The 26555-nt window shown below is 47.5% G+C and overlaps 1 protein-coding gene across 3 annotated transcripts in view; it reads right to left on the bottom strand.

The window, feature by feature from the left end:
* LOC134562421 (olfactory receptor 14A16-like) overlaps positions 1-26555 on the bottom strand; it is a 391199-nt gene that overhangs the window by 46127 nt on the left and 318517 nt on the right. Inside the window, exon 2 of one of the 3 annotated variants that reach the window (XM_063419817.1) lies at positions 18858-18937. The exons of 1 other annotated variant lie outside the window; for it this stretch is intronic. In XM_063419817.1, the coding sequence (XP_063275887.1) occupies positions 18858-18867 (10 nt within the window). In that variant the 5' untranslated portion in view covers positions 18868-18937. Of the gene's footprint in view, positions 1-18857; positions 19697-26555 lie in introns of those variants that run through there. One more of the 3 variants, XM_063419815.1, reaches the window with a different exon arrangement.

The following is a 26555-nucleotide window of genomic DNA, read 5'->3' as shown; positions in this document are numbered from 1 at the left end:
GCCATTGGCACACACGCGGCAGCTGCAGCTCCTGCACTTCTGCCTCTTCCTGGCCATCTCCCTGGCTGCCCTCCTGGCCAACGGCCTCATCATCAGCGCCGTAGCCTGCGGCCACCTCCTGCACAGCCCCATGTTCTTCTTCCTGCTCAACCTGGCCCTCAGTGACCTGGGCTCCATCCTCACCACTGTCCCCAAAGCCATGCACAATTCCCTCTGGGACACCAGGAACATCTCCTATGAAGGATGTGTTGCACAGGTGTTTTTCTTTCTGTTCTTTATATCAGCAGAGTATTATCTCCTGACCATCATGTGCTACGACCGCTACGTGTCCATCTGCAAACCCCTGCACTACGGGACCCTCCTGGGCAGCAGAGCTTGTGCCCACATGGCAGCAGCTGCCTGGGCCAGTGCCTTTCTCACTGCTCTGCTGCTCACAGCCAATACATTTTCCCTGCCCCTGTGCCATGGCAATGCCCTGGGCCAGTTCTTCTGTGAAATCCCACACATCCTCAAGCTCTCCTGCTCCAAATCCTACCTCAGAGAATTTGGGATTACAGTGGTTTCTGCCAGTTTGTCATGTGGTTGTTTTGTATTCATTGTTTTCTCTTATGTACAGATCTTCAGGGCTGTGCTGAGGATCCCCTCTGAGCAGGGACGGCACAAAGCCTTTTCCACCTGCCTCCCTCACCTGGCTGTGGTTTCACTGTTCATCAGCACTATCATGTTTGCCTACCTGAAGCCCCCCTTCATCTCCTCCCCATCCCTGGATCTGTCACTGTCAGTTCTGTACTCGGTGGTGCCTCCATCCCTGAACCCCCTCATCTACAGCCTGAGGAACCAGGAGCTCAAGGCTGAATTGTGGAGACTGATCAGTGGACAATTTCAGAAACATTTAAAGGCTGGCAAATTTCTGTAAATAAGTTGTAATAAAGGTTGCCTGTGATACTTCTTCCTGATTACGTTTTGGAGGTTCTTTTTCTGTGTTTTACTTTTTTAGTATTGTCCACAAGGAAAGTCATTGTTTGTGTCCTTTCTGATGTTGTTTCTCTCCACCTTTGCTATGGCTAAAACTTTTTCAATGAGGGGCTGTGCTCTCAGTTACTTTAAACCAACCTAAGAATCTCTCAGGAGAGTTACTTGCAGAGATCCCCCTTTTGTTCCCTTCTGTGTGGCTGCAGCAGCAATGTCTGTGTGCAGAGCTGGGGCAGATCAGTGCTGGCACAGCAGCTGTGCCCAGCAGCAGCAGCAGCACTTGGTGTTGCCAGTGCTGCTGCCGTGGCCCTGCCCCGCTGCCCTCCTGGCCCTGCTGTTGCTGTAGGGCCTGAGTGCTCTCGGGGCCGGGCACAGGGCTGGGGGTGGCAGTGCTGGGGCTGCAGCAGGGACAGGCCATGGGCACTGCTGGGGCAGCGCTGACGCCTCAGGCCAGGGCCTGGGGGCTGCAGGCTCCTTGCCCAGGCTCTCTCCACAACACGGCCAGGCCAATGCTCAGCACAGAAAAGCCCCGTCAGCAGCCCCAGGCTGGCCGTGGGCAGGCTGGGGGCAAACAGCATCACACCATGGGAACGTCCTTTGGGGAGCAGGATCATCCTCCAAGTGCTTCAGGAATTGTCTGCAGGCTCCTGCAGGGCCTCCTGCTGCTCCCTTGCCAGAGGCACCACAGGCCAGGGGGCACATCTGCCCTGCTGTGTCTGCCTGTGGGGCTCCCTGCTCTGGGCAATGAGGAGGGGCTGCAGAGGCTCTGCAGGACTGACAGGATGGGCTTTGGGGCTGTGAGGAGAAGCTGAGGGACCTGGGCTGCTGCACCTTCTCAAGAGGAGGCCCAGGCCTCATCCTGCAACTGCTGCAAGGGTGGTTTCACAGAATCACAGAATCAGCATATTTGGAAAAGACCTTGGAGATCATCAAGTCCAACCTGTGCCCTGACACCACCTTGTCTCCTCTGAGCCTCCTCTTCTCCAGGATAAACAACCCCAGCTCCCTCAGACACTCCTCACAGGACTTGTTTTCCAGACCCCTCACCAGCCTTGTTGCCCTGCTCTGGACACGCTCCAGCCCCTCCATGTCCTTCCTAAATTGGGGGCCCAGAACTGGACACAGCACTCGAGGTGCAGCCTCAGCAGTGCCCAGCACAGGGGAAGAATCCCTGCCCTGCTCCTGCTGCCCACACCATTCCTGATCCAGGCCAGGAGCCATTGGCCTTCTTGCCCCCCTGCCCACACTGCTGCCTCATGTCCAGCCTGCTGTCCAGCACTGCCCCACGTCCCTTTCTGCCTGGCCACTGTCCAGCCACTCTGTCCCCAGCCTGGAGCACTGCAAGGCTTGTTGTGGCCAAAGTGCAGGACCCGGCCCTTGGTCTTGTTCAGCCTGAGCCTGTTGGATTTGGGCCCTGGATCCAGCCTGTGCAGGGCCCTGTGCAGAGCCCTCCTACCCTCCAGCACATCCACACTCACACCCAGCTTGGTGTCACCTGCAAATTTGCTGATGCTGGACTCAATCCCCTCCTGCAGATCCTCAGTGCAGATATTGCAATCCACGCTGGCTGCCTCTGATCCCTGGGCCATCCTGGGGGTGCCCTGGGATGGCTCTCAAGGGGATCTGTTCCATCCCCTTGCTGGGCACCCAGGGCAGGCTGACAGGCCTGCAGTTCCCCACATCCTCCTTCCAGCCCTTCTTGGGGATGGGCTCCCATTGGCACCTCCAGGCCTCTGGGCCCTCCCTGCTGAGCCAGGACTGAGGAGAAATGATGGAGAGCAGCTTGGGGAGCTCATCCAGCAGCTCCCTCATGGCCCTAGCATGGATCCCATCTGGTCCCAGAGACACCTGTGAGCATCTGAGTGGCTCAGCAGGTCCCCAGCTGCTTCCTGCTGGATTGCAGGGGGGCTCTTCTGCTCCCTGTGTCCATCTACCAGCTCAGGAGAACACTTGTTGGGAGGAAAACCGGTCTTATTGTTGAAAACTGAGAAAAAGAATGGGTTAAGTGCTGAGTTGCGGAAAAAGATCTTTAGCATTTGGAATTCTAAAGCAGGTCTGTTTTATTCCAGTTTGGATGCATAGGGGTATTTTCACCAGTTATGGTACCCGGTTGAGGCAGGTTCTGAATTTAAATACACTTAGATCCCACAAAATCACATTTCCCTCCCCACCTGTTCCCTGCCCACTTTCCACCTTTCTGCCCTTCATATTATAATTAGTCTTTTGTGCTGCCTTGTCTCCTGGTGGTCACTGGCAGTGGTCTTCTGATGAAGTAAGAAGTCTCTCTCCATCTCTGAGGAGGCCCAGTGAAGGTTTGGCCAATTCCCAGGTCAGTTTGTCCTGGCCAAAACCAGGAGCCTGGTTCTTGCTGGTTTCCTAATCAACTCATTCTGCTTTATTGGGTCTTCACAATACCTAAGTCCTGCTTTACTGAGTTTTAGCAATAAACATGTTATCTCTATGGCTTTTACCTAGCAACTGAATTCCTATGTATTCTGTTAATTGTTTCTACCTAACAAGTTACACTCCTGTGTGTTCTGGTACAAGTTGCTTCTCTACTTTTACAAAATTGCTAAATAAGCTGTATGTATTTCTGTTCTCCCCTTTGCCTGTTTAAATATATGATATGCTTCTAAAATCCTGAATTTTCATATGCATCTGTGTTTCCTATATTAACTACCCCCTTTTCTTTTAAGTGATGCAAATTCTTTTGCTTCCTAAGGTACTTATCATATTCTCCATGACTATCTTTAACTAGTTGATTAAAAACCACAAAAGACTAATTTGGCCATCCTTCTGAAAAATTCTAAAAATAACATAACCAAAACAAAACTTTAACCAACCAGAATGAATAAAACTATTACAGGATGACACAATCCGTTTAGAAACCTTGTTGCAGTAATAAACCATCCAAAAAATACATCCCACCAGTGGTGAGATGTGTCTTTTTTCATCTTTCTAAAGACTCTCCTTACAGGCTCTGTGTTTTGGTGTATTGTAATTTTTAACACCTGCCTCAGAGATTTATGAGAGTTCCATGCAGTTTGCTCTCTGATCTTGATTGCAGTGAAGGAGGTGAGGAGCACTTGCAATGGTCTTTCCCACTGTGCTTCCAAAGCCTTTTCTACAAGAGACTTTACACAGACATAATCTCCAGGCTGCACATGATGTACTGGTCTGTGCAGTCCCCTACACCAGGTTCCCAAGACATGATTTTTTAATATAGCTGAGTTGTTTTCCTAGGGCTAGTATATATTCTGTTATGGGCTCTTCCTCTGCTTGTGATGATGTTCCCTTCTGCACCTCACAGGGTCGCCCACACAGGATCCCAAAGGGACTCAGTCCTTCCTTTGCCCTTGGCTTAGTTCATGTGTGTAAGAGAGCTAAAGGGAGAGACTGAGGCCAAGGCAGGTTGGCCTCCTGTCCTCATTTCACCATTTGCTGCTTGATCAGGTGCTTCATCTTTGTCACTTGTCCACTTGACTGGGGACTATATGGGGTGTGTCATTGCCAATTTATACCCAAAGTATTGCTAATCTGTTAATTTGGGAAAAAAAAAGGGGTTTTCTGTCTGAGAAGATGACAGCAGGAACCCCAAATTGTGGTACAATTTCTTTGATCAATACTTTGACCACCTCTCGAGCCTCCGCAGTTCTAGTGGGAAAAGCCTCAGGCCATCCTCAGAAGGTATCAGTTCATACCAAGAAATAACCAACCCCCATTTTCTTGGGAGTTCTGAAACATCAATTTGCCATTGTTAGCCAGGTCTATTCCCTTTCTGAGTCTGATGCATTTCTGGCTTTGGAGTGTTTTTGGGATTAGTCTGGAGGCAGAGATCACACTGTTGGGTTACTTGCCTTACTGCAGTGTGTCACTTTCTAGCTATGATGTCCCAAGTGCTTATGCAGGGCCTCTGTTCCCCAAAGCCTCTTCTTATGCTCTTCCTTTCCTACAGACCATATCAGATGGCTGGGTATGATTGCCTTTCCCTCTGGAGTGAAGGCCCACATTCCTTTATTGTATGTCCCCTCATATCTGTGATTAGTTTTAGATCCTCTTTGTCATAATTTGGCTTAACCTCAAGAGACATTTTTCCATCCAAAATTAAAGCTCCTTCCATTTTGCCCTCTCTCTTTGCTGCTTCTTTTGCATCTCTGTCCTTCAGCTTTGCTAATTCTGAGTTTGCTTTTTGATGTGCTCTGATGTGCACGATTGCTATTTTCTTTGGGAGCTGTACTGCCTTTCATAATCTCAGAATTTCTTTTGGAGCATCTTTTAGATCCAGGCGGCTGGAGCTCGTTGCTTCAATGGTTCCCAAGCAGTCCTGGTGTCCTGTTACCCTGTGTTTCCACTGAGGAAAGAAGCTGCACTGACAATGTTAGTGACCACAATCTCCACATCATCCTGTTCTACCATTATGACTTGAGACCTCAGGAATCCCTGTGGAGGAAGCCAATGCCCGCCCTTCCCTTTTAATACTGCAGACCCTGTATGGGACATCAGCACAGTCATTTTCTGTCCCAAGGTGAATTTCCCTGCCTCTTGGATGTTCAGCACCACGGCTGCTACCGCACCCAAGCACCCTGGCCATCCTTCTGCAGTTGCATCCAATTGCTCAGAAATGTAGGCACTGCCCCACGGTGTGGTCCCAGATCTTGTGCTAATATTCCTGGGGCGATTCCCTGTTTCTCATGAGAAAACAGAAAGGAAGGCTTATTCCAGTGCCTCTCTTAACCATAATATGATCTTCTCCCACTGCTATTAAAGCTTTGTTTAAAATCAAATATATTGCCCCTGTATCAACTAGAAATTCCACTTGTTTTTGCTCCTCTCCCTCCCCACAGTTTCCTTCCAATGGGTCAGTATCCATCATAAAGGATTTCTCTTGGACACTTCTTTACTCTGCTGGGTCCCCATTGTAATTGTAGTTATTGACACAAGCGGACAGTGTTATCACAAAAAGGCTCTCAGGTTCTACTTGGATATGCTTTCAAGAGGCACTCTAAAACCTAATTACTCAGAACCAAAATTTCCACCACCAAAAAAGGAAGTGCAAGTACCAAAGACCATATATCCCACCACCTGATGATAGAATTCCCAGACAAACACAATTTTGATAGCAGCAAGGATTATAGCAGCAAAATGATAGACAAAACTGACAATACCTTGGGTTCTGCTCGAGCTACCCCAAAGCTCACAGCAGCCACCCTGCGTGCTCAGCAGAAATCCCCTTTTTCCACCTTTCCAAGACCTTCTCCCAACCATCAGCGCTTTCTGTCAGACGTCTCTGACACGCTGCCTTCGCCAGGCGTGGGCGTTCCAGCGTCTCACAGGCGTCCCTGGGCCCTCCCTTCATTCCAGTCAAACACCCCTGCCCTGCCCTGCAGAAGGTTCTTGTTGTCCTCCGCAGCAGCGGCCGGGGAGCGGAGGTCCTCCGGACAGACCCGGCCGCGGCTGGGAGTGTCCACTTCCCGCTGGCTCCTGCAGCCAGGCCCAGAGATCCGAGCCACGGCACCAAAACTGAGCTGCACAATGAGGACTTTGCAATTCAAACTGTAAAGCAGGTATGTTTTATTTCCTGCTGGGACGTACGGGGGATTTTCCACCATACCTGTGTACCTGGTTGAGGCAGGTTTAAGGTTTAAATACACTCAGATCCCACAAAACCTCCCCTCCCTGCCCACCCATTCACTGCCCACTCTCCGCCTCCTTGCACTTCATATTATAATTAGTCTTCTCTGATGCCATGGCTCCTAGTGGTTGCAGGCAGTCTTTTGATTAAGTAAGAGGTTGTTCACTGTTAGATCTCTGCCTCTGGGCAGGTGCAGTGAAGGTTTGGCTCATTCCCAGGTCAGTTTGTCCTGGCCAAAACCAGGAGCCTGGTTCTTACTGGTTTCTTAAGCCACAGGTTCTGCTTTATCGGGTTTTCACAATACCTAAAGTTTTGCTTTACTGAGTTTTCACAATATACACAATACACATTTTATATCTGTGGCCTTCACCTAGCAACTAAATTCTTATGTGTTCTGTTACAAGTTGTTTTTCTGCTTTTACAAAATTGCTAAATAAGCAGTATATTTCTGCTTCCCCTCCATCTACTTAAGCACAATAAATGCTTACAAAATTCTGAATTTTAGGTATGTTTCCAATATCAAACTGGCCTATAACTACCAGGGTCCTCCTTCCTACCCTTCTTGTGAATGCACATCACATTGGCCAGCTTCCAGCCACGTGGAACCAAGGGGACCAGAGTGACACTGTGGGGCCACATGGAACCAAGGGGACCAGAGTGACACTGTGGGGCTCCGTGTACCCAAGGGTCACTTGTGCCACTCTGTAACCAAGGGTCCCACTCTGTCATTGCAGGACCCCTTGGAACCAAGGGGCCATTGTGGCACTGCAGGGCCTCAGGGAACCAACTGGGCCATAGTGACACTTTGGGGTGTCATGGAACCAGGGTGAAATTGTGACATTGTTGAGTCCCAAGGAACCAAGCAGCCACTGTGACTCTTCATGGCCTCATGGAACCATGGAGACCATTCTGACACTGCAGGGACTCGTATAACCAAAGGTCCATTGTTTTCCTCTTCCTGGCACTGCAGAGTCCAGACTATCCCTGCCCCAGCCCCACAGAGCAGCAGAGTCAGGTCTGGCCCTGCAGCAGGAACTGGAGGCCAGGGGCGTCAGGGACAGTGACTCTCTCTGCTTCTTGGAGCTTTTCCTCCTGGAGGTGTTTCCCTGTGCCTGATCTCTCCCTGCCAGCACTCACAGACCCCAAATCTCTGTGCTCTCTCCTTGGCCCTACAGAATCCTGCCTGTTTGCAGGGCACTGGATGGGGGCAGATTTGTTTGTTGGTGGGACAAAGGACAGCTCAGACTAAGTCTGATGGGTGCTGATGCTGAGGGAACAAGATAACGTTTGAACTTTGAAGAAAGCTGTAGCTGTACAGAAAGAGTCACTTTCTAACAAGGCATGTGAATGAAGCACTTCTAGAAATCAGCAAGTTTAGCAGAACAAGCTGTGTTGGTTTGGCACAGCCTGGTTTTTGGGAGCAGGGGCACCACACAGGTGGCTCCTGTGGGAAGCTGCTGGAAGCTGCCACCATGTCCAGCAGAGCCAAAGGCTGATGGCTCTGAGGGTGGACGTGCTGCTGGCCAAAACTGGGCCAGTGAGAGAGGCTGGTAAAGCCTCTGTGATGACATACCTAAGAAGAAAATCAAAACAAAGTCACAAGGTTTTTGCTGCTGGTCAGAGAAGAGGAGGAGGTGAGAACATGTGAGGGAAACAACACAGAGACACCAAGGCCATTGGAGAGGAGGGGGAGGAGGTGCTCCAGGCTCCAGAGCTGAGATTCCTCTGCAGGCTGTGAAGACAAATGGCTAAGCAGCTGTGCCCCTGCAGCCCTTGGGGATCCACAGGGGATGCAGAGATCCACTCTCAGCCCATGGGGATCCACAGGGATGCAGAGATCCACTCCCAGCCCTTGGGGATCCACAGGGATGCAGAGATCCACTAACAGCCAGTGAGGATCCACAGGGGATGCAGAGATCCACTCTCAGCCCTTGGGGATCCACAGAGGATGCAGAGATCCACTCACAGCCCCTGGGGATCCATGGGGGATGCAGAGATCCACTCTCAGCCCTTGGGGATCCACAGAGGATGCAGAGATCCACTCACAGTTCGTGGGGATCCACAGAGGATGCAGAGATACACTCCCAGCCCATGGCAGAGGTGCCCATGCCAGAGCAGGTGGATGCCTGGAGGAGGCTGTGATCCAGTGGGAGACCCAGTGGAGAGAGGGGGCCCTGCTTCCAGGCTGGAGCAGCCTGTCCTTGGAGGGCTGCACCCCGTGGGCAGAGAGACCCACCCCGCAGCAGTTTGGGAGGACACTGTGCCCGTGGGAGGGCTCACGTTGCAGCAGGGGCAGTAGGGCTGCTGCTGGTGAGAGCGGACCCACGCTGGGGCAGTTCATGGGGAACTGTCTCCCCTGGGAGGGGTCCCATGGCCTCATAGGGGAAGGACTCCTCTCCCAAAACAGCAGAAGAAAATCTCTTGTAGAATTGAGAAAACTCCCATGCCCTGTCAACCTGTGGCGTTGGTCAGAAGGAGGGAGGGGCTGGGGAGGAAAAGGTGTTTTAAGCACTTGTTTTAATTCTCATTATCCTCCTCTGATTCTGTTAGGAATAAAATTCACAGCAATGTAAGGTGAGCTTTTTTTTGCATTAGAAATATTCTTGTATTCTTTACAGATTTCATGAAGTGTTTAATATTTTTTTCCCTTCTCTGCCAAGCTGTGGGAGGAGAGGGTGAGCAAATGACTCTCATGGGTGCCTGGCATTGGCCAGTGTCAAACCATGACAAAAGTTTACTGTGAAAAGCTGACCTCTGGCTATTTGAGCAGGCAATCTTATAGAGCATGTGCAGGAAGCTGTAGTAGTAAGTTCTAGCCTAAGGAAGTTTTCTGAGACTTCATCAAAACGACCACCAGGAGGCTGACAACCACCTCGTGCAGAGACACTGCATGTGATACAAGGGCTTACATATTCATGTGATTAGAAAATATGCTACAATATGAAGATTAGGAAAGTATAATGTGACCATTAAAAAAAAAGTATAAAAGCTAGCACTCTGTGAACAGACAGGTGAATTTGTGGTGGAGCTATTCCCCTCACTCCCAGTGTTGAATGAACAAATACCTGCTCTTAAGTCCTTATACTATAGAGTACTGTTCTCTTGCCTAGTTTTCTTGGGTTTTGCCCACCTCATTGCCTGAAAGTTGGACACACCAGCAGGAATACCAACTTGCTGGGAGTGACTGTCCAGTCCCTGGCTATGAAAGCCTCCGCCGCTGATGTGTGTGTCTGGGTGATGGCAAAGTCTAAGGGTAACTTGTGCTGGATCTTTCTTAATCACTGCAGGCAATCCTTGGTAGTGCTGATTGGGTGCATTGCTGAGCTTCTCCTTTTGTGATTCTTTGCAGTTTTGCATCATATAAATTCAATTAGTCCTTAGGTTTGGGTAAGGTTTTGGCACTGACCCTGCCCATGTACAGGTGGCAAACAAGGTGAAAGTGTCTCTGATCCTCAGAAAAAACCTGGATGTGTTTCAGGAATCACAAAGGGCCAAGGCCTGAGCCCCAGCCCCTGCCAAGGCAGATCCTGTCCCTCCCTCCTTGCTCAGGGCTCTTCCCGGGCCACTGGGATGTGGGGATGTGCAATGCCAAGGGCAGTACCATGGGGCGGCCCCTGCCAGGCTGCTGAGCAGGGACAAGGAGGCAATGAGGCCCCAGGCCTGCAAGGGTCACTTGTCCCCTCCTGATGCCTCAGGCCCAGGGCCAGCAGCCATGGCCCAAGTGCTGCAGGAGTTGGCTGTGTCAGGGCCTTTCAGCTGCTGCCCATGCCTGTGCCCTGTGCAGCCCAGGCTGTGCTACGGTGTCCATGCCCTGCGCCTCTGTCCCTGCAGGCTGTCGTCATCCCCCGGCTGCCCCACCTGGCTGGGCCCTTCCTTTGCTGACAGCTCGGCGTCCTGCCTGCCTCTGCCTGGGCACACAGAGCCTTGGCCCTGATACCAAAAGGGTTCGTTCCATTTTTACCCTTCCTGTGAACTTTTAGCACAGGAACAAGACAAGCAGGGTCTGCTTTCCCAGCGAGGACGGTTGGAAGAGAAGAAGACATCTGGCTCAAGGGTGCAGTGATAGAAAAAACAAGGAGTGAATCTGGGACGTTCAGGTGGGTTTTATGGAAATGGGTAAATTGTAATACACATTTAGCAACTCTATATAAGCAACACATGTGTAGAATCACGTGTCCACATAAGGTTAGGAGTTATCCCATGTTGGACCTCAGGCCTGTATAAAGGAGGCCCTCTGAAACACCAAATGAGGGTTAAGGACCCTTATTCTGATATTTTGGCCATTTGGTGACAGCAGAGGCTCACAGAACCAAGGAGTCAGCTGTGACACTCTGGAACCCCATGGAACAAAGGCTCCATTGTGCTGCAGTGGAACCCCCTGGAACCAAAGGTCCATTGTATCAGAGCAGGGCCTCCTGAACCAAGGAGAGCATTGCTGACAGTGTGGAACTTCTGGAATCAAGGTAATCCTGTTATGCCAGGGAACCTCATGGAACAAAGGATCCATGTAGAGGAAATTTTAGAAGAGTGAGGTCATGATTTATTGATGGGGGTTTGAACAATCCCTGCTACCAGGGAACAGTATGAGAGTCTGCACTGCTCCTGTGCTGGTCTTGTAGGCCTTGAATTAATAATTAATGTTAATAATTAAATGTTGATACACCATAACTGTCCAAGCTAGCATAATAAATAAATAAATAAATAAATAAATAAATAAATAAATAAATAAACAAACAAATAAACACATATATTAAAAATATATATAATACATATTTTATATATATATATTATTTTATATATAATATTTATATATTATTTCATATAATATATATATTATATATTATATATATTCATATATATGTTTATATATATATACACACACATATAATAAATATCTGCATAGAGCCATATAATATGAATTCTTCACAAAACTATATGCCAAAAAACGTGGCCCTATGAACAATAATTTAATGTATATATATATGTACTTTTAGTTAATCACCAACTGTTTAGCTGTGCTTGCTTTCCTTTCTGTAACCTGATAAAAGTGGAATAGAAGGAATAAACAGAGAGATCAAACCTAATCACATTGATGCCTGTTTGATACTTAGCTCCTTTCTCACAGCAGATCTGTAATAAACGCTAATTGCTTGTTTTAGAAATTTATGAAAGTTTAATAAAAATAAAAGTGGTTATAAAAAAATAGTAATACAAATACAATAATAAAAGTTAAACAATTTAGAGTAGGACAATTAATGAGACAATAAAAGCAAAGAGTTACAGCCTGGGCTGGGTCCCCCTTCCTGGACCAAAGTCAGCAGGAGAAGGACCCCGTTAAAAGAGAATTTACCCCTTAACAGGAGTCACCTCATGATTATTTTATTTTATTTAAAACAAGAAAATTCACCTGTTACTCATCAAAAATTTTATTTTAATCCCCAGGTGCCTCTGAGTCTAAGTCAGGCTTGAAAATGTTCATTTCTGTTGATAAGGAGAGCCAAAAATTCCTCTCCTCTGGAAAATTTAGGGGTCTCTGTAATTGTTATCTCTGTGTGAAGAATTTCTTGATTATTTTCTCTTTTTCTTGAGCTAAAAAAGAATATTTTACACACATAGTTTCTATTTTAATTACTAAAGCTTGATGTTAATTACAAAACTACATTTATTATATTATTGAAATGTAAATACAGCATAACTTCTCAACCTAGCATAAAAAAATATATATATACACATATATATAATTATATATGAATGATATATATATATTATTTTATATATATTATGTATATATAATATATAATATATATATTATATTATATATTATATATTATATATTATATATTATATATTATATATATTATATATTATATATTATATATTATATATTATATATTATATATTATATATTATATATTATATATTATATATTATATATTATATATTATATATATTATATATATTATATATATTGTATATATTGTATATATATTATATATATACACACACACATACAATAAATATCTGTGTAGAGCCCTATAATGTGAATTTTTCACACTTTCCTGTCTGTAACCTGATAAAAGTGGAATAGAAGGAATAAACAGAGAGATAAATAAATCACATTGATGCCTGTTTGATACTCAGCTCCTTTCTCACTGCAGTTCTGTAATAAACGCCAATCGCTTGTTTTAGAAATTTATGAAAGTTTAATAAAAATAAAATGGTTATAAAAAATAGTAATACAATTATAATAATAAAGGTTAAATAATTAGGGTTAGGACAATTAATGAGACAATAACAGCAAAGAGAACAGCCCGGGCTGGGTCCCCCTTCCTAGACCAAAGTCAGCAGGAGAAGGACCCCGTTAAAAGAGAATTTACCCCTTAACAGGAGTCACCTCATGATTATTTTATTTTATTTAAAACAAGAAAATTCACCTGTTACTCATCAAAAATTTTATTTTAATCCCCAGGCGCCTCTGAGTCTAAGTCAGGCTTGGAAAAGTTCATTTCTGTTGATAAGGAGAGCCAAAAATTCCTCTCCTCTGGAAAATTTAGGGGTCTCTGTAATTGTTATCTCTGTGCGAAGAATTTCTCGATTATCTTCTCCTTTTCTTGAGCTAAAAAAGAATATTTTACACACATAGTTTCTATTTTAATTACTAAAGCTTGGTTTTAATTACAAAACTACATTTACTATATTATTGAAATGTTAATACAGCATAACTTTTCAACCTAGCATAATAAATATATATATACATATATATAATTATATATGAATGATGTATATGTATATTATTTTATATATATTATGTATATATATATTTTTTATATATATTGTATATATTATATATATATTATATATATACACACACACATACAATAAATATCTGTGTAGAGCCATATAATGTGAATTTTTCACACTTTCTGTAACCTGATAAAAGTGGAATAGAAGGAATAAACAGAGAGATAAATAAATCACATTGATGCCTGTTTGATACTCAGCTCCTTTCTCACAGCAGATCTGTAATAAACGCCAATCGCTTGTTTTAGAAATTTATGAAAGTTTAATAAAAATAAAATGGTTATAAAAAATAGTAATAGAAATATAGTAATAATAAAGGTTAAATCAATTTAGAATTAGGACAAATAATGAAACAATAACAGCAAAGAGAAGAGCCCGGGCTGGGTCCCCATTCCTGGACCAAAGTCAGCAGGAGAAGGACCCGGTTAAAAGAGAATTTACCCCTTAACAGGAGTCACCTCATGATTATTTTATTTTATTTAAAACAAGAAAATTCACCTGTTACTCATGAAAAAATTTATTTTAATTCCCAGGCGCCTCTGAGTCTAAGTCAGGCTTGGAAAAGTTCATTTCTGTTGATAAGGAGAGCCATAAATTCCTCTCCTCTGGAAAATTTAGGGGTCTCTGTAATTGTTATCTCTGTGCGAAGAATTTCTCGATTATTTTCTCTTTTTCTTGAGCTAAAAAAATCCACGGTGACCCTGCAGAACTCAGAGCATTGCTGACAGTGTGAAAGCTCCTGGAACCAGAACTCCATTGTGACCCTGCAGGGCCTCATGGAACCATTGTTACCTTGGTTTGAAGAGTTTTCTAAGGCTTTTGTAATATTCTTCATATTAGAATCAGAAATTTTACTTTATCACACTTTCTACTATAAACAATGGCCATGTTTTGCTAACTGTCTTTCATTTTTTACAGATTTCTAAGTAAGAAGACAAAGTGAATTGACAGTTAGCTTGACCAATGTAAATTGAGAAGTAGAATTCCATCCTCCAATCCACAGGCCCCATAAGAAATGTATAAAACTGAGTTTTTAAAATAAACTCGTCCCTTTAGTCCTGCTTCGCTCACCAGCGTGTCCTCGTGTGGTTCTTTCCATGTCCTCTGTGACAGCCATGGAGACCATTGTGACATTGGGGCCTCATGGAACAAAAGGACCATTGTGACACTGCGGGGCCTCAGGGAACAAAAGGACCATTGTGACACTTGGGGCCTCAGGGAACAAAAGGACCATTGTGACACTTGGGGCCTCAGGGAACAAAAGGACCATTGTGACACTGTGGGACATCATGGAACAAAAGGACCATTGTGACACTGCAGGGCCTCATGGAACAAAAGGACCATTGTGACACTGTGGGACATCATGGAACAAAAGGACCATTGTGACACTGTGGGACATCATGGAACAAAAGGACCATTGTGACACTTGGGGCCTCATGGAACAAAAGGACCATTGTGACACTTGGGGCCTCATGGAACAAAAGGACCATTGTGACACTGTGGGACATCATGGAACAAAAGGACCATTGTGACACTGCGGGGCCTCATGGAACAAAAGGACCATTGTGACACTTGGGGCCTCATGGAACAAAAGGACCATTGTGACATTGGGGCCTCAGGGAACAAAAGGACCATTGTGACACTGTGGGACATCATGGAACAAAAGGACCATTGTGACACTGTGGGACATCATGGAACAAAAGGACCATTGTGACATTGGGGCCTCAGGGAACAAAAGGACCATTGTGACACTTGGGGCCTCAGGGAACAAAAGGACCATTGTGACACTGCAGGGCCTCAGGGAACAAAAGGACCATTGTGACACTGCAGGGCCTCATGGAACAAAAGGACCATTGTGACACTTGGGGCCTCAGGGAACAAAAGGACCATTGTGACACTGTGGGACATCATGGAACAAAAGGACCATTGTGACACTGTGGGACATCATGGAACAAAAGGACCATTGTGACACTGGGGCCTCATGGAACAAAAGGACCATTGTGACACTGCAGGGACATCATGGAACAAAAGGACCATTGTGACACTGGGGCCTCATGGAACAAAAGGACCATTGTGACACTTGGGGCCTCAGGGAACAAAAGGACCATTGTGACACTTGGGGCCTCATGGAACAAAAGGACCATTGTGACACTTGGGGCCTCAGGGAACAAAAGGACCATTGTGACACTGTGGGACATCATGGAACAAAAGGACCATTGTGACACTTGGGGCCTCATGGAACCAAGGGCACAGCAGTGACACTCTGATGCTCCAAGGGACCAAGGGGACATTCTTATAGTGCAGAACCAAGGAGTCCATTGTGACACTATGGGGCATCATGGAACCACAGGTCCATTTTGGCACAGCATGGCCACATGAAACCACAGAGGCCATTTTTGCACTTGGATGCCTTGTGAAACCAAAGGGCCACTGTGGCACTTTGTGTCCCCATGGAACCAAGGAGTCCATGGTGACACTGTGAGGCTCTGTTGGGCCAAAGGGCAATTGTGGCACTGTGAGGCACCATGGAAACAAAGGCCAGTGTGACACAGTGGGGTACCATGGATCCATGAAGACAATCGTGGCATTGCAAGGCCCCAGGGAATCATGGAGACCATGGTGACACTGCAGGGCCCCACAGAGCCAAAGGGCCACTGTGACCCTGCTGGGCCTCATGGAAGCAAGGGGCCATGGTGACACCTCAGAAGCAAGGAGAACATTGTGACACTGCAGGGCCTCATGGAACCAAGGGGAGATGGAACAGATCTGGTTGGTTTGGCCTCCCAGGGGCCACCTGACAGGTCCAGCTGATCCTGGAATGCTGAGGGCTGCCTCTCATCAGCCCCTGGAGCACTGGGGCTCTGTGTTTTCCTTTCTGTGGAAAAGAACCATCCATCTTTCCAGGTGCCCACAGCTAAAATTGATAGTTCCCCTGCAAAATTCCCTATATGAGAGGATTTTCCCATACAAAAGCTGCCAGGACAGAGAGCTCAGGCTGGCCTTGGCCTCTGGTGGTCACCTCTCATCTCAAGGAAGCCCTGAGGAAAGGATTTGAACAGCTTTAAAACATCAATGATTCTCATCCTCTCCTATCTGATCATATGTGTCTCTTTTTCCTTTTTGTGTATTGTAATACGTGTTGAAATGTAATTCGTGCTAAATATTAAAACTACAGCATTCTCTACGAAAGCCAGGTGACAGGGAAGTGATGTGCACCAAATTATTCAGGTTCCAGAGATGATGGCTGTCTCCAGAAATGCGTGTCTCAGAGGATTATTGGTCTAGTGAAACCCCTGCGATGTGCATTCGATACGCATCCACGATGAGATAATATTTGTCCCCAGAAGAAATGTATTCCAAAAGATTTTCATATGAATTATTCACCCAGTTCCAGGAAAACTTTCGTCATATGTGGCGGAAAGAAGGAAAACGACATTAATATGCTAAAAAGTATAGGGACAACTCCAGACTCCAGTATCCCACAGAGCTTGGAAAATGTATAAGAAGAAACTCTGCAAAAGCAGCATCGAAGAACCACGGAGAATTTGGTGTGATAGAGGCTGAATTCAAGTTCCCCCAGTTCCAACTGTCGGGCTCAGTGCTGATTAGCTTGTGGCTTTTTCCAAAAATTATACTTTAATTATTCAAAACTTCCTTTAATTATAAAATTAGCTGATTCATTTTTAACAGTATTATATATTAAATTTTTTTTTCAGCTGAAAATTCTTTTTTATCAATATTATTCTTTTTAGTCTTCAGGTATTATCTGACACAAAACACCTCCTGTACATACGGATCCAGGTCACCTGTAGAAGCAAACACAAACAAGAACCCAGCAGGAATTCTTGGTCTCTCTCCCATCTGTCCCATCCCCTCTGCAGCTGGAGGTGCAGCCCCAGCACTTGGAGGGCTCCAGGGCTCACAAGCTCAGCTCCCACACACAGACCTTGTGCACCCTGGGGTGCTTTTCTTGGCCCCTGCACGCTCACCCAGGCTGAGATGGACACTGATGGTTTCTCTGGAGGCTCTCCCAGCCCAGCCCAGCTCCCTGCAAGCTCTGCCAGCTGCCCTGAGCTCTGGGCAGCACCAAGGGCCTCTCCCCAGCACAGCCCAGCCGGCTCTGGCCCCACAGCTCTGCTCAGGCCAGGCTGCTCTGGGCAGGGCCCCACGGCCTCAGCCCCTGGCAAGGGCACAGCAGCAGCCGCAGCTCACACAGGACTCAGCCCCAGCCATGGGCAAGGGGCCTGGTCAAAGGAAAAGGAGGCTCCCTGTGTGCCCTGCTCTCCTCTGCACGAGATGCTGAGAGCTCTGCAGCCCCTGCTGCCATCCCATCTGCCCAGGCCAGCACAAGAGCCCCGGCCTTGTGGCCCTCAGGAGCTGCTCCTGCTGCAGGCCCAGGGCCCATCCCAAAGCTGGGGCAGCCACAAAGCTGTGTCCATTCCTGGTCACTGCTGCCCTGACCAGGATGGGTCATTTGCATCTTGGAGATGGATGAATAATTTTAATTTTCCAGAGGCCTCTTCCTTCTTGAGCTCTTCAGTTGAGAACTTAGTTGTCAAATTCTCCTTAACATTTCTTCAAAACACGCAAACACAACAAACCCCTGGGAAAAAATTAAGTTTTCAGTTCTTCAGTGATTAATTAGACAAATTTCAGAAGTTCACAAAACTTCTCAAGAACTCAAAGTTCCATTGAAACACTGAAGTTTCTTCAAGTTTTAATGGGTCCCACAGAGAAACAGGACTGAGAAAGTGTCCCCAGGTTCCAATGTGAGCAGAACACTGCAGGCAGTGATGAGAGTGATGAAAATCAAGACCCTTCATGGCTGACAATCAATCAGACTTTGTCCCTGACAAAGTGACACTGGCCAGCTGTGAGGGTGGGTCATCATCCCAACCTGCACTGGGCCCTGCAAGGGGCTGTACCCACGGACACTGCACTGACCCCACTGCTGGGTTTGGGAGCCACGGACACCGTGAGCAGTTCCAGTGTCCTTGGAAACGCTGGGGAGGACTGGGACATACTGGGGGACACTGGGAACGCTGTGGGAGACACTGGGCCATACTGGGAGTGACACTGGGGAGGACTGGGACAACCTGGGAACACAGGGAATGCTGAGGGGTAATCTGGGCGGACTGGGATGGACTGTGGGGGTACCCTGCGACATACTGGGACATATTGGGACATACTGGGAGTGACACTGGGGGATACTGAGGCAAACTTGGGACACTGGGAACACATTGGGGAAGACTGGGGGACAATGGAGTGCACTACTGACGACACTGGGAGTAACTGGAAGGGAATGGGAATGAACTCAGGCAAATTGGGAGGCATTGGGGTGTACTGGGAGGGCCTGTACTGGAGGGGCACTGGAGGGGTTGTACTGGGCTATACTGGAGATTAACTGGGCTGTACTGGGAGGCACTGCAGGAGTTGAATGGGCTGTTCTCACCTCCGCCCATTTGCCGAGCCTTCTGCCAGTCACGACTCGCAGCCAATCAGCGCCGGGGATCGGGACCTCGGAGGCGGTGCCTGCTGTCGGCGCCATCATTTTCTTTTTGCCTATAACTCCCGTCATGCCCCGCGCTCCACAGAGCCCCGGTATCGCCCCCCGTGTGTCCCATCAGTGTCCCCCAGACCCTCCAGGATCTGTAAGATCCCCTCAGCGCCAGTTCGTGACCCCCCAAAAGCGTCCCCAGATCCTCTGAATGCTCCAACCCCACAGATGCCCGTTAGAGCCGCTTCTGGGAATTCATCTCCTGTCATCCCCCGCGGCCTCAGAGCCCCTCATAACACAGTTCCGCGCCGAAAACTCATGCAGTGCCCCGCGCCCTAAAGAGCCCGGTTAGAGCTCCCCAAGCTCCCCCAAGTGCTCCCGAACCGTGTACATTCCCTGCTGAGGACCCGCACTCGCGGCTCGGACCCAAAAGTGTCCCCCAAGTGCCTTCCCCGATCCCCAAACGCCCTGTGCGAGCCACTTCCGGGACTACAGCTCCCAGCATGCTCCGCGGCGCCGGTAGAGCGCTATTCCAGCCGTGACTTCATCTCCCAGCATGCCCCGCGCCCCTGAGAGCCATTGGCGCTGTGCTTTGAACTCCCGTGATGCTCCGCGGCCCCGTTCAACCGTGTCCTACCCGCGCCTACAACTCCCATCATGCCCCGCGCCCCAGAGAGCCCCCTCAGAGCCCCCCAAGTGCCCGCCCGGACCCCGAAGGGCCCCCAGATTCCCCTCCCTGACCTCCGAGTGCCCCCTGGAGCCCCAAGGGCTCCCCCGGACCCCGAATTGTCCGACACAATCCCTAAGGGCCCCTGCAAGTGCCCACCCGGCTCCCCCAAGTGTCCTCCAGACCCTCAAGTTCTCTCTAAATTCCCTCCCTAGACCCAAAACGGCGTCAAATGTCCCGCAGAAATGTCTCTGTGGACCCCAAAGTTGCCCCTTTTACCCTGTCTGAAAAAAGATAAAAATTGTAAAAAAGGTGACAAAAGGACTAAAAGCTTCTTAAGCGTGAGGAGGGAAAAATCAAAAGCGAATAGTGGTCAGTGAATGAATGAATGAAAGGAACTATGTTACTTATAACAAATAAGTTTTGATGCTAAGAATACCTCGATTTTGTATATACATACAAATAATACGTAATAAAATTTAGAAGAATACAATAACAACATAAATGTAAATATAATTTTAATGAGTCATTAGATTTTTTTAATAAAGAAAATTTCATAATTTTTTTATGTTTTGTGATGTCAGTCCCAGGTGGGCGATGTCAGACATGGTGAGGATGGGGTGAGGAGCAGGGTGTCCAAACAGGGTCAGCCCAAGAGAGGCTCAGCCTTCTCTGTGCCCAGGCCTGCTAAGGAGACATTCAGCACCGAGATCACTTGGAGAACGCTTCTGTCACCTCTTTGATGGACTGAAAAAAAAAAAGTGCCCTTGATTAGGGAAAAAAAAATCAGGAGGTTCACTTTGAAAGCTTCCTTCTTAAGAGAATGACAAAGTGGCTTCAATCAGCTGCACAAGCCCTGATGACTTGAAGACAGTTGAAGGAAGACAAGGAGCTCCTGAGGGCTTTCTGTATTTTCATCAGCCCCGCGGTGGATTTGGGGCTGAGTCCAGGACCCCCAGGCACTGAGAGAAGGTTGCAGAAGCTGCTCAAGGAGTCAGAAGCAAAACTCCAAGTCCCTTGGAGCATCCCTGGGCCCCACTGAGGGCAGGGAGTGCCCAAGGCTCCCCAGGGACTGGTGATGAGACACTAATTTTGAAGATTTGAGAAAAGCTAAGGTTACAGTTAACAATAGATATTGCTGATTTAGCTGAAATGAAGAGATAAGCTTTGCTGAAATCAGTTAAAAGTTAGAGGATGGTTAAAAGAAACCGGATTTAAGATAAGCTACCTCGGATTTAATAACTCATTGCTTATCAAACAGAGAAACTAATCAATACAACACCAGACCTCCTGTTTCCAGAAACCCACTGAAATAGTCCTGGAAAACAGGAAACAGGGAGTTCTACCACCCATCAGTCATATCTGCATTGGAAAGGTTGAAATTTTAGGATGAGAAAGACTCGTTTTACTTCCTCCTTTTGGTGACCACTCCTCACAAAAGGACCCCTGACCCATTTCAGGGAACAAACTACACATGCTTGATCACCTTTGTGTTAATTAGCATAGGAAGCAGAGAAGAGGAAGTGACAGGGGAATGAATATGCATTTGTATTTTGTGTATTCACCATTTTTGTAAATAAAAGGCTTTGTAATATTACCTGTGATCTTTGCAGTGTTCATTAAGGAGCTATCATCTCAATAAATTAAAAAAAATACACTTTTCTAACTTTAACTGTCAGAGAGCTTTTCTCCGTCACAGTTGGATATTGATATTAGATCAATATTCATATTTAAATAAATCACAATATCAATCACAGAATGCTGCAATCACTCTGGTCCAAAGAGAACAGCAATAAAAGACACTCTTTCTAACAGGAATGTGTATTTTTTAGAAGCTCTTTAAAATCTTTCTCCACAACTGTAGTAGAAAATCTTCCTGGTGAACTGCACAACACTAGAGGGAAATCAAGGCACAGCCATGGTTTGTCAGGACTTGCTTGATCTCAATAAGCCCCAAGGTGGATTTGGTGCTGAGCCCTCAGGGCCTGAGAGGAGATTGCACAAACCTTTCCAGGAGTCCGAGTCAGAGGAAAAACACAAAGTGTCTCAAAGCATTCATGGGTCCCTCTGAGGTCCATCCCCAACACAGGCTCCTCAGGGACTCCTTGGAGGAGACAATTGGAGGCCAGGATTGCCCAAAAGCCTCTCAGAGACTCAGTGTGGAAAGGAAAACCCAAAGTACCTTAAAAACCTTGAGTATCTCAAAGCATCAATGAGCCCCACTGAGTGTCAATACAAAGCCTCTCTAGGGACTCATTAAAGTAGATAATTGGAGGCCATGACTGCACAAACCTCTCAGGGATTCAGTGTCAGAAGGCAGTACTTTAATTACTCTTGAGTACTTTGAGGCATTAATGAGCCCCACTGAGTGTTGTAACTGACAAAAATCTCAAGGGACTAATTACAGCTGATAATTGGAGCTCATGATTGCACAAACCCCTCAGAGACTCCCAGGCAAAAGCAGAACCCAGAGTCATTTGAAAAACCTGCAGTCCCTGGGAGCTTTAAGGAGCCCCCCAGGGCCGTTCCTGACCAAGGCTCCCCAGGGACTCGTCCCAGCAGATCCCTGAGGCCACTGGGATGTGGGGGGGATGCTGAGGGCAGCACAAGGGGTGACAGTGCCCAGCCTTGCTGGGGCTGTGCCAGGAGGCCCCAGGGCCTCAGGACAAGGTGTCCCCTCACAGCCTTGGTGGCACAGACCCTGCTGTGCCCCAGGGCACCAGGACTTGGCTTCTCTTTGTCCTCACTTGTCATCTCTGACTCCAATTTCCTGCTCCAACTGGAACTGGGAAAACTTTCTCAGTCGTGTCCCTCAGTGGGACCCATGAACGGTATCAGAAATGTTGGAGTTGGATAATGACTGAATTCTAGAGAGGTTTCCTAACAAACCATGGCTGCGCCTTGATTTCCCTCTGGCCTGGTGCCGTTCATTAGGAAGGTTTCCTATCATAGTTATGGAGAAAGATTTCAAAGACCCCCTAAGAAATACACATTCCTGTTAGAAAGGGTGTATTTTATTACTCTTATCTTTATAGCAGAGGTGATTGCAGTGTTCTGTGATTGACACTGATCCAGGGTTTCTCCTCAGGAGGCCTGGCCTGCTCAGAGAAGCTGTGCCTTGAGGGCTGAGCCAGTGTGGACAACCTTGCTGCACATTGCCCAAGCCCATCCTGTGTGTCCTCCCTCACCTGGGACCTGCTTTGCTTGGAGAGCTGCCTGCACTCAGGAATAAAGGGGGTTTCTATTTGGTTTTTTTTGAAGCAATGAAAAACTCCTAATTTTCCCCAGTGCAAACAGACCCACTCCTCAAGTGTGTGCCAGTCCAAGGTGCCACCAAGGAGGTTCCCCTTATCCAAGGCAGAACCCTGCAAGGAATGTTTCGGACACACAGGACGTTCTACAATAAACACAAATCCAGAGTTGGCTGAAGGCAGAACTAGACCAATTCCTGAAGGACAGACAAGCTTTGAACTCCTTGCAGCTCAAAGCACCAGGTGGGTTGTTGGGAGGTGTGTGAGTGAGCCAGGAGTGAGGGGCAGGGAAATGCAGAGAGCCCTGGAAGTGTTTCTGTGCAGACAGGCTGTGGGGAAGGGCACTGCAGCCCTGCCCTGGGCCAGCTGTGAGGGTGGGTCATCATCCCAACCTGCACCGGGCCCTGCAAGGGGCTGTGCCCACGGACACTGCACTGACTCCATGTCCTGGTTTAGGGCAAATTTGGGAGAAAATAGGGGCCCCCGGAAAAGCAAACCTAAATGGCCCCTCCCCAAACTGGTCTGGGAAAGAACTTCCTCAGAGAAAAGTTGAAAAACTATTTCTTTAACAAAATGCCCACAAGCATAAAAAATGAATAATATGAAACAAAGCCTCTTGTCTCGGTGAAGAGAGATGGCAAATTCAGAAAGTCCTTGCTGTGGGCAGCTCAGCTCGCTCAGTCTCTTACCAGTCCCTCCAGAGGTCCAGGCCCTGGTGGGCTGCAGGTGCTCCTCTGGGTTTTTTCAGTCCAGAGCAGGTTTAAACAGTCCCAAAAAAAGGGGAAAAAACTTGAAAAACAGTCCAGGGAATTTTTCTCCCTCAGCTTGCTAAAACTAATTAAGAGAAAAGCAGATCTCTGTCCCGCTCTCTGTCTGTGCTTCAGATGAACACAGTGCTAAGAAGAATGCAGAGGAGGGAGTGCTGTTTCTCCAAACAAACTCAGCGCTGCTTCTTTCTTCCCCTTTGCTCTCAGAACCAGTCTGAAAGGTCAGAACTCAATACACAGCACAAACAGAACAGATCATTGGGGATACAAGCACCATCAAGTCACCCTAGGACGTCCCACCCCTCATCCTCAGATCGTCAACTTACTACCAAAACTAATATAAAATCTAGCGATACAAACACATACGTTATACATACATAGAATAATGTATATAAAACAGTATACAGCTATATACAGACAATGACAGTGACATTCAGCAAACAGTGATATTTACACATGGTTCTCACCCAACAATCAGATCTCCCTGAGGTACACATCGTGTTGTTCCATCTTTCTGCATTATCCATCGTGTACAACCTGGTCCCTGAGCAAAGACAATCCCACAGATGGGTTTGTCTGTACTCGAGGCAGAATTAATCCACACTGTCTTCCCTAACAAACCTCTGACATGCACCACTGGGAGTTTATCCTCATTTACTGCATGCAGGAGCTCAGACTGGGCAGGGCCTGCTCTGTTGGTGGAACCTCGGCTGTTAACTGACCAGGTGGCTTTTGCCAAATGCTGCTCCCAATGTTTGAAAGATCCCCCACCCAATGCTTTCAAGGTGGTTTTTAACAGTCCGTTGTATCTCTCCACTTTGCCTGCAGCTGGTGCATGGTAGGGGATATGGTACACCCACTCAGTGCCATGTTCCCTAGCCCAGGTGTTGATAAGGCTGTTCTTGAAATGAGTCCCATTGTGTGACTCAGTCCTCTCAGGGGTACCATGCCTCCAAAGAACCAAAGAACTTGCTTTTCAAGGCCTAGAATGGTGTTATGGGCTGTAGTGTGAGGCACTGGGGAGGTCTCCAGCCATCCCATGGTGCCTTCCACAATTGTGAGCACTTAGTGCTTCCCTTGGCATGTCTGGGGCAGTGCAATAGAATCAATCTGCCAGGCCTGCCCATACCTGTATTTGGACCACTGCCCACCATACCATAGGGGCTTCACCCGCTTGTCCTGCTTGATTGCAGCACACGTCTCACAGTCATGGATAACCTGAGAAATGCTGTCCATGGTTAGATCCACCCCTCGGTCTCGTGCCTATTTACAGGTAGCATCTCTGCCCTGATGACCTGAGGCATCGTGGACCCATAGAGCTAGGAACAACTCTCCCTTGTGTTGCCAATCTAAGTCTATCTTTGGTCCCTCAAACTCTGCAGCCTGATCTACCTGCTCGTTGTTTCAGTGCTCCTCATTAGCCCAGCTCTTAGACACATGGGCATCTATGTGGCAGACTTTCACAGGTAGTTTCTCTACCCTGGTAGTGATGTCTTTCCATTCATCAGCAGCCCAATCTGGTTTTCCTCCATGCTGCCAATTAACCATTTTCCACTTCTCCAGCCACCCCCACACACCATTGGCTACTATCCATGAATCAGTATAGAGGAAGAGCTTTGGCCACTTCTCTCTTTTAGCAATGTCCATTGCTAGTTGAATGCCTTTAAGTTCAACAAATTGGCTTGACCCACCTTCTCCTTCAGTGGCCTCAGCAACTCATCGTGTGGGGCTCCATACAGCTGCTTTCCACTTTCGGTTCATCCCTACGATGGGACAAGAACTGCCAGTGTCTCCTCTGCTGACAGTTGGTTGTGCAATGGAGCTTCTTCAGCATGTGTCACTTGCTCTTGTTCTCCATCAGTGGGACCAATATTTTCACCTTCAGGCCAATCTGTGATTATCTCCAAAACCCCAGGGCGATTCAGTTTTCCAATACGGGCGGGCTGTGTGATGAGAGCAATCCACTTGCTCCATGTAGCACTGGTAGCATGGTGGGTGGAGGGAACCTTTCCTTTGAACATCCACCCCAGCACCGGTAGTCAGGGTGCCAGGAGGAGTTGTGCTTCTGTGTCAGTCTCCTCTGAGGCAGCTTGAACTCATTCAAAGACTGATAAAATTTCCTTCTCTGTTGGGGTGTAGTTGGCTTCAGACCCTCTGTAGCTCCGACTCCAGAATCCCAGTGGTCGATCCCGAGTCTCCCCAGGCACCTTCTGCCAAAGGCTCCAGGACAGGCCATGGTTCCCGGCTGCAGAGTAGAGCACGTTCTTCACCTCTGGTCCTGTCCTGACTGGGCCAAGGGCCACTGCATGAGCGATCTCCTGCTTGATCTGGGCAGAGGCTTGCTGCTGTTCAGGGCACCAGTGGAAATCGTTCTTCTTGTGGGTGACCAGGTAGACAGGGCTCATAATCTGGCTGTACTCAGGAATGTGCATTCTGCAAAAGCCTATGGCACCTAGGAAAGCTTGCGTTTCCTTCTTGCTGGTCAGTGGAGACATTGCTGTGATCTTATTTATGACCTCAGTGGAATATGAAACCATCCATCTTCCCACTTTACATCCAGGAACTGGATCTCTTGAGCAGGTGCCTTGAATTTGCTCTTCTTGATAGTGAAACCAGCTTTCAGGAGGATCTGGATGATTTTCTCTCCTTTCTCAAACAATTCAGCTGCAGTGTTCCCCCCCACAATGATGTCATTGATGTACTGCAGATGTTCTGGAGCCTCCCCCTTTTCCAGTGCAGTCTCAGTCAGTCCATGGCAGGTGGTGGGACTGTGCTTCCACCCCTGGGGCAGTGGGTTCCAGGTGTCCTGCACTCCCCTCCATGGGAAGGCAAACTGAGGCCTGCATTCTGCTGCCACAGGAATGGAGAAAAATGCCTTGGCAATGTCAATAGCACCACTTGGCTGCCTTGGACTCCAGCTCCTACTGGAGCTCCAACATGTCTGGCACAGCAGCGCTCAGTGGTGGAG

The sequence above is a fragment of the Prinia subflava genome, chromosome 27, assembly GCF_021018805.1.
Source record: "Prinia subflava isolate CZ2003 ecotype Zambia chromosome 27, Cam_Psub_1.2, whole genome shotgun sequence".
In the NCBI taxonomy this organism is placed as follows: domain Eukaryota; kingdom Metazoa; phylum Chordata; class Aves; order Passeriformes; family Cisticolidae; genus Prinia; species Prinia subflava.
This window is presented reverse-complemented; position numbering and strand designations above follow the sequence as displayed.